General features: G+C 45.4%; 1 protein-coding gene across 1 annotated transcript; it reads left to right on the top strand.

The window, feature by feature from the left end:
• Positions 1-3,550: 3,550 nt before the first annotated feature.
• Positions 3,551-11,365, top strand: LOC139321023 (phospholipase A2 inhibitor gamma subunit B). The gene is made up of 6 exons (XM_070949627.1): positions 3,551-3,714; positions 5,679-5,775; positions 7,695-7,811; positions 8,383-8,535; positions 10,003-10,143; positions 11,038-11,365. Exons 2-6 carry the CDS (start codon positions 5,727-5,729, stop codon positions 11,178-11,180), a joined length of 603 nt encoding a protein of 200 aa, XP_070805728.1. The 5' UTR covers positions 3,551-3,714; positions 5,679-5,726; the 3' UTR covers positions 11,181-11,365.
• Positions 11,366-11,872: the final 507 nt, after the last annotated feature.

The following is an 11,872-nucleotide window of genomic DNA, read 5'->3' on the forward strand; positions in this document are numbered from 1 at the left end:
GACCAAAGTTTTTTTCTTTTTTTTTTTCCTGTTTTGAGCATAAAGTCAGTAGTGGGATTCAAATAATTTAACAACCGGTTCTCTGCCCTAATGATTTCTTCCAACAACCAGTTCATCAAACTGCTTAGAAAGTTAACAACCGGTTCTCCTGAAGTGGTGCGAACTGGCTGAATCCCACTACTGCATAAAGTGGTTCCCAGGTGGAAACAAACCGGATACATTTTTCCTCTTTAATTAAAACAGCTTTGACACCCCCATCGTTTTTTTTCTTCCCATTTTCCCTTGTGCAGATTGACTTATATATGGTAGCCATTCTCAATAAAAACAATCCATCTTCCTATCGAGATGCTTCTTTGTCTGGTCTGCTTGGTTATTGTCATTTTTATTATACATTACTTTGAACCGGATGAGGAATCCTCTTTTGAAAGGTGTGTGTGTGTGTGTGTGTGTGTGTGTGTGTGTGTGTGTGTGTGTATGGCAGACGGCTGTTCTCAGATCAGTTGCCTGCGGATTGCATCACCGCAGGCTACTTAAGGACTTAATTCTTCTCCTCTCCAACCTGCAGCCTTTATTGATGGAGTCTAATTCCATTTGCAAACAGATGTTATCGAATTGGCTCTGCTTGTTGTGGTCCACCAGCAGCCTGTGGAGCTGGCAGCAGAGTCAGACAGTGAAGAGGCTGGGGAGGAGCATGGGCCAGTCCTGGAGTCTGGGGAAGGCCTGGACGAGGGCTCTGCGTCGGAGGCAGAGATGGGGCCAGGGCCATCTGGGAGTGATGTGCGGATTCCGGAGCCTCCAGAGTCGGACAGCAAAGAAGCAGAGGAACAGGAGGAGCCTGTTCCTAGTGCGCACATGCGCAGAGCTGCCAGAAGGCATGAACAGTTAAAATAAAAGGGACGACTTGGGAGAAAGGCCTGGAGATGATTAGCCCCTTTCATAAGGCTTAAAAGAGGAGCAATGGCACATGGGCACTTTGCAGGAAAGCAAAGTTGTTAATTCTGTTCCCAGTCGGCATCTCTGTTTGATTCTGAAATCCGTGTGGCTTTGCCAAATAGGTCTTTGGCAGAGTGTCAAGGGAGCTAAATGTTGGTGATTATCCCAAAGGACTTCTCCCAAAGGACTTTTTGCAACTAATTGGGATTCAGCTGTGAATGAACGTAGTAATTCACAGCTGTTGCAATAAAAGAGGTTTTTGGGACTACTCATGTGTTTTAATGACTCAGGAAGCCTAGGTCCCAACACTGCTCTGCTCTCTGGCAGCCGTGTTTATTTTTATCAAGGAGAAGTGGCCTTCTAGCAACACTTCACTTGATTTCTTTTCTCCCCTGGGATGGGGGACGTCCCTCGTGCAGTGGTTGCTAGGGTACTTATACATTTTAAAATATCAAATAATATATCATCCCAGATAGTACCTTTTTCAGTTTGTCTAAAAGACCCTCCTTCTTTTCACACTTCTGATGATGGATGGACGTTTAAGCCAGTGGTGGGATTCAAGTAATTTAACAACCGGTTCTCTGCCCTAATGATTTCTTCCAACAACCAGTTTGCCAAACTGCTCAGAAAGTTAACAACCGGTTCTCCCGAAGTGGTGCGAACTGGTTGAATCCCACCACTGGTTTAAGCTGATGTTTGGGACAGGTAAGGGCATAGCTTATTAACAGAACTGGGAATCCAGATGTTTGAGACAGCTAAAGGCATGGACTATTAAAAGAACTGGGAATCCAGATGTTTGGACTTGCAAGATTCTATTACTGTAACCTTACAATAAAAATATTCCAATGTTGGTTCTTTTTATTTGGATTAGCTTGAAGGGCTGGTATGTACCGTGGCAAGATATGGCCAGGAGGTGGCACTATAGCAATGATATCATTATTTCCTTTTCACTCACCAGAAAGACAGATAACAGAGTTGGAAGGGACCTTGGAGGTCTTCTAGTCCAACCCCCTGCTTAGGCAGGAAACCCTACACCACTTCAGATAAATGGTTATCCAACCTCTTCTTAAAAAACTTCCAGTGTTGGAGCATTCACAACTTCTGGAGGCAGGTTGTTCCACTGGTTAATTGTTCTAACTGTCAGGAAATTTCTCCTTAGTTCTAAGTTGTTTCTCTCCTTGATTAGTTTCCACCCATTGCTCCTTGTCCTGCCCTCAGGTGCTTTGGAGGATAGCTTGACTCCCTCTTCTTTGAGGCAGCCCCTGAGATATTGGAAGACTGCTATTATGTCACCCCTCTAGTCCCGTGATGGCGAACCTATGACACGCGTGGCAGAAGTGGTACACAGATACCTTTCTGGGACCAAATAAAAGGTAAGAATAATGTGGGGGGGGGGAGGGCGGGGGGGGGAGAACCAGTTCGGTGACGTCATATCGCCACCGCTACCGGCTCAGCGGAACCGGACCGAACCGGGAGGAACCCACCACTGCTTTCTTCTTCTTCTTTTCTCTTGAAGCCATAGAAGCACAGGGAACCTGCTGGTGGGGTCTGATAAGAAAAACGGCACCAATAAAGGAGAATATTTGTAGCTCAGGGTTGACATGAGGGGTCCTTGGTGTTCTCTGAGCTTGGTGGTTTTCTTGCAGACGTTCCATTAACCAAACTAGGTAACATCATCAGTGCTAGCGTTAGCTTTTTTGACCTCTCAAGAAAAATACTGTTTTGCTTTGCATTCTGCTTCAGTAGCATGGTCTGATCCTACATCGGTACAAGTAGTCCTCGTTTAGTGGCCACAACCGGGATCAGAAAGGTGGTCATTAAGCAAAGAGATCACTCAGTGGAACCGCAACAGTGCTTTCAGCTTTTCTTTGTCTTACAGACTTGCAATGGCCATAAATGTGAGGGTGGGTGGTAAAGTTGCTTTATTCAGCACTGTTGTAACTGCAGATGGCCATTAAATGAGACAGTCACTAAACAAGGGCTACTTGTGGTCAAATAAGCCAGGAATCTCTTTCAGATATGTAGCATTTTATGGGCCAAAGATGTTTATATGCACCAAAGACAAATTCCTTGTGTGAACAATCACACTTGACCTATTCTATTCTATTCTATTCTATTCTATTCTATTCTATTCTATTCTATTCTATTCTATTCTATTCTATTCTATTCTATTCTATTCTATTCTATTCTATTCTTCTTGAATGGAATTGTCCCAAATGGCTCTCTCTCTCTCTCTCTCTCTCTCTCTCTCTCTCTCTCTCTCTCTCTCTCTCTCCTTCCTTCCTTCCTTCCTTCCTTCCTTCCTTCCTTCCTTCCTTCCTTCCTTATTTCCTTCCTTTCTCTCTCTCTCTCCCACTCCCTCTCTCTCCCCCTCCCTCTCTCCCTCCCATCCACCCCTCTCTCAAAAGAAAATTCTACCAGATTTGGAACAGTTCAAGAACAGTTTCGCCATTCCCCTCTCCCAGTGTTGAAATCTATATTGACCACCTGGTGAATTTTTAATCCCAAATAATACTATCATGTTCACAAGCTGATCCAGCAGGCTACGTACAGATAGGTGATCCTTGAAAAGGACAGTGAACTGGCCAAAGTTTTACCTTTTTTAAAAATTCTCTATCTGGGTGGAAAGTAAATATAGCGGCAGTTGAAAGGTGTTTCCAAAAACATTCTAGCTCTCCTACAAAAAGGAAACACAAAGGGGAGAAGGAGCTGTGCCCGTTGACTGGTAGCATCTGGCAGTCTCTGAGAAAAATTACTGGCTGCAGCTTCTTGAAGCTCTACGTAAGTTCCTTCTGCCTTCTTAAGGGTTGAGGATCCTTCTAACCAAGACTTGGTTTCCTTTCAGGGGACAATATCCTATGCATATTTGTATTCTGGCTTTCCTCTGTGAAGGTCCACATGATTTACCCTTCCCTTTTACCTGACTTCAAGATGGGCAGATGCTGACCTTGGTTGAAGGACACAGGGAGCCTTTGTTTGTTGTGTAGATAGTAAGAATGGAGTTTACCCTACGCTTCTAACCTAAGTTTTCTCTGAAACTTATCTTGAAAGCCAGGGAAATTTGTGTATGGGTGTATGTGTGAGATAGAGATGATGGTGAGTCCCCATCCAGTGTTTCAAATGATCTGGGAGCTCAACGGAAGGCAGGAAAACAGAATAAAAGAGTTGGAAGGGGCTTTGGAGGTCTTCTAGTCCAACCTGCTTTCTGTTTAAGCAGAAAACTCTATCATTGTCCAATCTCTTCTCTTAAAAACCTTGAATGATGGAGCACCCATAACTTCTGAAGGCAAGTTGTTCTACTCATTAATTGTTCTAACTGTCAGGAAATTTCTCCTTAGTTCCAGGTTGCTTCTCTCTTTGATTATTTTCCATCCATTACTTCTTTTCCTGCCTTCAGGTGGCTTTGGAAAATAGGTTGACCCCCTCTTCTTTCTGGCAGCCCATCAAATATCGGAACACTGCTATCATGTCACCCCTAGTCCTTCTTTTCATTAAGCTAGACATACCCAGTTCCAGCAACCGTTCTTCATATGTTTTAGTCTTCAGTCCCCTAAACATCTTTGTTGCTCTTCTCTGCACCCTTTCTAGAGTCTCCACATTTTTTTTATATTGTGGTGACCAAAACTGGTTGCAATATTCCAAGTGTGGTGTTACCAACCCAGTCCTTTTTTTCATTAAATTAGACACACCTGATGTCTATCAAAACAACCCATTTCAACCAAAGCAGGTCCTATAGATCCCGATAATGATTTATTTTTTTTAAAGAAATAACTTTCGTACATCTTGGTAATAACTAAGCCATTGACTTCAGTGGCCAAACCGGCAACGGAGAAAAATGCAGTTATTACCAGGAGCTAACATAATCCCTTCTGAGAGTGATGTTTGTTTCTAGATTTGTCTTTTTTCCATTCTTCCTATTTTTAAAAAAGCTATTAAAAGGGGGAAAAGATTCTTGAAAGTGGTTTGTTATTGTTATTTGAAAACTGGCACTATGAGAAATTTATACCCACATTATACCTGTTTCTGTCACCCATTTCCTCCCACTTATGACTGCATGACTGTAACTTTGTTGCTTATATCCTTATGATTTATATTGATATTGATTGCTTCCTGATTGCTTATTTATACCCTATGACTATCATTAAGTGATGTACCTTATGATCCTTGATGAATGTATCTTGTCTTTTTATGTACACTGACAGCATATGCACCAAGACAAATTCCTTGTGTGTCCAATCACACTTGACCAATAAAGACTTCTCTTCTCTTCTCTTCTCTTCTCTTCTCTTCTCTTCTCTTCTCCTTCTCTTCTCTTCTCTTCTCTTCTCTTCTCTTCTCTTCTCTTCTCTTCTCTTCTCTTCTCTTCATATGCACCAAAGACAAATTCCTTGTGTGTCCAATCACAGTTGGCCAATAAAGAATTCTCTTCTCTTCTCTTCTCTTCTCTTCTCTTCTCTTCTCTTCTCTTCTCTTCTCTTCTCTTCTCTTCTCTTCTCTTCTCTTCTCTTCTCTTCTCTTCTCTCCTCTCCTCTCCTCTCCTCCTCCTCTCCTCTCCTCTCCTCTCCTCTCCTCTATTCTATTCTATTCTATTCTATTCTATTCTATTCTATTCTATTCTATTCTTTCTATTCTTATGCACCAAAGACAAATTCCTTGTGTGTCCAATCACACTTGGCCAATAAAGAATTCTACTCTATTCTATTCATTATGTTCCTGGTCCTGTTTCTTTCTTCCTTCCCTTCCAGGTATTTCTATCCAGATTGCCCTGGGCATCAATCATCTTGTTCTCCACCATGAAGTTCCTCTTATTCTGTTGTCTCTTTGGCACTTTCTTAGCTACAGGTGAGAAGACATTGGGAGCAATTCAAGAACCTTGCCTAGCAGGATTCCAGGCAGGTCTCAGGTGTCCACAGAAGGGGGTCAGAAAAGCCAAGATGGTGCCCACCACCGTGTGACTGAAACCCTAGCCATGATTATAATTATTTTTGCATGTGTTAGAAAACAGTCAGAGTTTGGATTGCATAGTTATGGCTCCTTTCTATATTTATTTTTTTGTTCCCTCAGCCATGTAGGAGAAGTAGGGGAGCCCCTCGCATTGTAGACCTCATTCATTCATTCGTTTTAATGTAAGCCGGGGCTGTTCAGCCTTGGCAACTTGAAGACCTATGGACTTCAATTCTCAGAAGCTATGCTGGCTGGGGAATTCTGGGAGTTGAAGTCCCCCCCATCTAAAAGTTGCTGAGTTTGGAACCCCCTGTGCTAGGCCATCGTGCCATCCGCCTACATAAGGCAGACATTGGGCTAATCCAGTGATGAAATTCAATTTTTTTTACTACCGGTTCTGTGGGTGTGGCTTGGTGGGTGTGGCAGGGAAAGGATACTGCAAAATCCCCGTTTTATTTATTTTATTTATTATTTATTAATTTAATTTGTATACCGCCCTTCTCCCAGAAGGGACTCAGGGCGGTGAACAGCCAAAATTAAAAAAACATACAAATGCAAAAGTTAAGATAATTAAAAGAATTAAATCATTGGCTACCCAAATTTAAAACCCCAAATCCATAAAATTTAAAATCCCAATTAAAAACCATTTAGGCTAGGCCGGCTTGATGAAATAAAAACGTCTTCAGGGCTTTACGGAAGGTCCGGAGGTCCGGGATCAATCGTATTCCAGGAGGCAGCTCATTCCACAGGGCGGGTGCCCCCACAGAGAAGGCTCGCCCCCTGGGCGCCAGCCGACATTGCCTGACCGACGGCACCCCGAGGAGGCCCTCTCTGTGAGAGCGTATTGGCCGGTGGGAGGTTATCGGTAGCAGCAGGCGGTCTCGCAAATACCCTGGCCCTAAGCCATGGAGCGCTTTAAAGATGAGAACCAACACCTTAAAGCGCACCCGGAAGACCACTGGGAGCCAATGCAGCTCGCGCAGGAGAGGTGTTACGTGGGAGCGCCACGTCGCTCCCATAATCACCCGCGCGGCCGCATTCTGCACCAGCTGGAGCCTCCGGGTGCTCCTCAGGGGGAGCCCCATGTAGAGAGCGTTACAGTAGTCCAGGCGTGACGTAACCAAGGCATGAGTGACTGTGCACAAGGAGTCCCGATCCAGAAAGGGGCGCAACTGGCGTATCAGGCGAACCTGATAAAAAGCCCCCCTGGCCACGGCCGTCATATGCTCTTCTAAAGACAGCCATGTGTCCAGGAGGACGCCCAAGTTGCGAGCCCCCTCTGTGGGGGTCAGTGACTCGCCCCCAATAGCCAGAGATGGCACCAGCTGGCTATACCGGGACGCCGGCATCCACAGCCACTCGGTCTTGGAAGGGTTAAGCCGAAGCCTGTTCCTCCCCATCCAGACCCGCACGGCCTCCAGACACTGGGACATCACTTCGAGGGCATCATTGGGGTGGTCTGGGGTGGAAATGTACAGCTGAGTGTCTGGGAGTTCCCTCCCCACTCCAGGGGAAGGATACTGCAAAATCTCCATTCCCACCCAACTCTGGAGCCAGCCGGAGGTGGGATTTGCCAGTTCTCCGAACTACTCAAAATTTCCGCTGCTGGTTCTCCAGAACCTGTCGGAACCTGCTGGATTTCACCCCTGGGCTAATTCCATCAACAAGTTGAGGGGTTTGTCAAAAGAAGGTCTTGACAAGAAAGACAGATGGACTGGGTTATGATGGCATGAATCACCATTTGTCGTGTGGGGTGGGGCAGGGCAAGCACTCCCATAGAAAGCATCCAGAAACAATGTTGTATCTTCTTCCTCTAGGCATGTGTCTCGACTGTGAACAATGTGTGATGTGGGGCCAGAATTGTACCGGCTGGAGAGAAACCTGTGAAAATAATGAAGATACTTGTGTTACCTATCAAACTGAAGTGATAAGACGTATGAAATATTAAGAGTCGTGGGATAGACAGGCAGATGGATTCAGGTAGTCCTCGATACAGGTGGCCCTAAATCATTCATTCAGGAACCATTCAAAGTTGCCACGGCACTGAAAGGGGTGACTTATGACAGTTTTTCACACTTATGACAGTTGCAACATCCCTGTGGGTCAGGTGATCAGAATTCGGATACTTGGCCACGCTTGGCGTGTCTTGATGACGGTCGCACTGTCCCCCACAAGGACAGTGTCCTCCCTGCCCTCGTGATGCCCTTTTGTGACCTTCTGACAAGCAAAGTCAACGGGGGGGAAAAGCCAGATTCACTTAACAACCAGGTGACTCACTTAACAACTGCAGTGATCCACTGAACGACTCTGGCAAGAGAGGTCGTAAAATGGGGCAAAGCTCACTTAACAAATTGTTTCGTTTATCCATTCGGGGGCTCAGCTGTGGTCGTAAGTCGAGGACTACCTGCTATTTCCATCTAGTGGCCATTCAGCGTTTTAACCTACCAAGGAATCCTTGAATCTCAAATAAAATGCCTTTCTCTTCTTTGTTTCGCACCTGTGCAGCCCCTCTGTCCATCACTTTCACTGCAAAGGCCTGTGGCACCTCTGACGCTTGCCATCTTGACTACGTGGAGACAAATCCACATAATGAACTAACATTGAGGGCCAAACGAGCCTGCTGTACGGGGAATGAATGCGAAACTCTGCCACCTCCTGGTATGTAGCTCTAAGAAGCCCATCTCAGCCCCAATGGACAATATTGAAGGACCCTGTGAGGCAGTAGTGGGATTCAAATCCCGTCGCTACTGGTTCGCTCCTGGGCTTCTGCGCATGTGCAGAGATGTCCGGGCAGAGCCTTCGGCCACCATCGCTACCGGTTCTCCTGATCCGGGGCGAACCAGTAGCAACCCACGACTGCTGTGAGGCGAACTCTAAGCTCTGCAGGGCTGCCCATTTCTGATTGCAACCTTGTCAGAGCGAAGGGTTAAACCTTAACCCTGTATTTAAAGCGTCTCTCGCTAAGGAGTGAAAGAAACTCGCTCGTGCTGGCTGGGGAATTCTGGGAATTGAAGTCCTCTCATCCTAAAGTTGCCAAGATTGAAAAAAAACACACTAGAGGATAATAGGCTTTGTTTAGGCAGAGCAGATCCTATGAGCAGAATCTGAAGGTATGTCTTGAGTTCACCTTCCTGGAATGGAGTGGAGTGGAGTGGAGTCGAGGGGAGGGGAGGGGAATGGAGGAGAGGAGAGGAGAGGAGAGAGAGGGGAGGGGAGGGGGAAAGAGAGGAGAGGATGGATGGGGGAGGGGGAGAGGGGAGGGGAAGGGAAGGGAAGAGAAGAGAGGAGAGGAGGGAGAGGGGAGGGGAAGGGGAGGGAAGGAAAGGAAGAAGAAGAGAGGAGAGGAGAGGAGAGGAGAGGAGAGGAGAGGAGAGGAGAGGAGAGGAGAGAAGAGAGGGAGAGGAGAGGGGAGGAGAGGGGAGGAGAATAGAATAGAATAGAATAGAATAGAATAGAATAGAATAGAATAGAATAGAATAGAATAGAATAGAATAGAATAGAATAGAATAGAATAGGATTATTGGCCAAGTATGATTAGATACACAAGGAATTTGTTTCCAGAAGCTCTCAGGGCAGAGAGAGATGGGTATCATGCCCCTGTGGGAAGGGTTTTACTTTTTACACAGATGGGAGAAAAGTTCCTATTTTTTTCCCAGGGAATATCCTGCTTGATGTATCAATTACGACTAGAATTCAGGCATTACACAATCCGTTGAATTTCCAGTTGAGGGTTTGAATCCCATGCAATACCATCTGGCTACCTACAGCTGGAGATTCCCAAATAGGATGAATCTAACTTGAGGGATCAGCCAGCCCTCCCATGGTTTCTGGGAGCTTAAAATCCAAGAAGACTCCCTGGATCTCCAGGGAAATATAGTTTGAGGGATCAACCAGCTCTCCCAGGCTTTCTGGGAGCTTAAAAAAGCAGAGTGGCTTCTGGAACTCCAGGGGAAAGGTCTTCCCTGGGGCAGGGGCTGCCATAGTAAGCTTCCTAGGTCCCACAAAAAGACCTTTCTTAAGAGAAAGGATGTTCAACATCCTAGCCTAGCCTTACCCAGTCTGATAAAGCAGGCAGCGGGGAGAGGAGAGTTGTACAAATCATTTTCTCGCTCTTGTTCTTGGCAGTGCTTGAACCCCAAGTCCACCGACCCAATGGACTTCAGTGTCCTGGATGCATTGGACTCAGCTCAACTGAATGCAATGAATACCTGGTTTCCTGCCAGGGATCTGAAAACCAGTGTATGACTATAATGATGAAGAAACCTGGTAAGCACAGGCTCCCTTTAGAATTGTGATTCGAGAATGGGAGGCCCGACATGAGAAATCAGGATTTTGAAGTAGTTAGTCAGAGACTTCTTGAACAGAAGGAGTAGAAGGGATTCAAAATGCAGCTGATCCTGTTTTTTTGCACAGGAAAGCAAACCAAGTTAATGCCCCAGAAGAGTAACACCAGCCTCTACAGATCAGGCTCAAACATCGCTAGATGTTACCTGTGTTGATAAACAGAGATATCTTTGCAGTAGTATCCCAATTAAACAGCTAAGGGCAATGCATCTATCTCACAACGATTAAAGGCCTATCAAAGTTTCAAAATAATGGAGGAAAGTAAGATGCCGGTACATAATAACTTTTTAAAAAATCTTATGAGCTTTAAGCCTTCAGTATTTCTAATTAAACAGTTCAAGGTAGGGTGAATAGTCAATGCTCAACTAGATAAGCAGGTAAACTTGATAACAGTCCCACTCTACTTTCTCCTTCTCCTTCTCCATCTCTTTATCCTCCATCTCCTTCTCCTCCTTCTCCTCCTTCTCCTTTTCCTTCTCCATCTCCTCCTCCTCCTTCTCTTTCTTCTCCATCTCCTTCTCCTCCTCCTTCTCCTCCATCTCCTTCTCCATCTCCTTCTCCTCCACCTCCTTCTCCTCCATCTCTTTCTCCTCCTTTTCTTTCTCCTCCTTCTCTTTCTCCTCCATCTCCATCTCCTTCTCCTCCTCCTTTAAGTTGCACCCATGGTCTTTCCTGAAACACTTTGTAAAAGCAATCAATTCCTTTTGCCACATTTAGTTTCCCAACCAGAATTTTCAATACTTACTCTGTCCCCATTTTTAAAGGATCAGGTACTGTAGAGATGTTTCTGACTATCATATTGGTTAATTTTTTCAGACTTCGAATTGAGTGAGATGTCTTTCAAAGGATGCGCTTCTGAGAGTCTGTGCACTTTATTTGAGAAGAAGTTCTGGAGATTTTTAAAGGAGTCCGAAGTAGACGTAAAATGCACCCCAGCTGTCCCGCAGACTTCCCAGTGATGTATAACTGCACGTCAAGGCCATCGCTCCACCTTACTAGAACTTAGGAGCCAACGTGGCTCATTCTGTTTTAGTCAGCTTTCAACAGAATTCTCGTTCTTCTGGATGTGTCAAAGTTTCCCACAATTCATGTGAAAATTAACTGAGCCATGGTCCAATCAATAAAGCAGTAACTTTAAAAAGAATTCCATTCTGGGTCAGAGTTTGATTTGAATGAATGACTGTGGTTGAACCAGGTTTGTGGTGTCAGGTTCACTACCACCACTTGTCCTGCCATGACACCACTCAGTGCGGTGCTGATTTGCACTTCTGGACTGGCAAATCAGGACACTTTCTGTTTCAGAAGGGCAGGAATGGCTGATGACCTCCTCAGAATACCCCTTGCCCACTCAGGAGATGACCTGTTCCACCCTAGTTCCCATGTTGTGTGTCAGAAATAGTGTGTTTCCCCTTCTGCTGGTACAACCAGAACAGTCAAATCCACCTGTGCTGTTTCCTTCTGTCTTACCCAAATGCCTCCATTCCAATTGGCTGGTGGGCGTGTTGATGGACATGAGGCTTCCCCGATGCCCTCACTCTCTGCCTTCAATGGCCATGTCCTGCTGGGCTACTGGCCTATCTGCTATGAAAGGTTGAAATCCGGCGGTGATTTTTTTTTAACACGTTCAGGCAGAGATGTCCATAAGGTGGGG

Source organism: Pituophis catenifer, unplaced genomic scaffold, assembly GCF_029215685.1.
Source record: "Pituophis catenifer annectens isolate HBS135680 unplaced genomic scaffold, rPitCat1.0.hap2 SCAF_9, whole genome shotgun sequence".
Taxonomy (NCBI): domain Eukaryota; kingdom Metazoa; phylum Chordata; class Lepidosauria; order Squamata; family Colubridae; genus Pituophis; species Pituophis catenifer.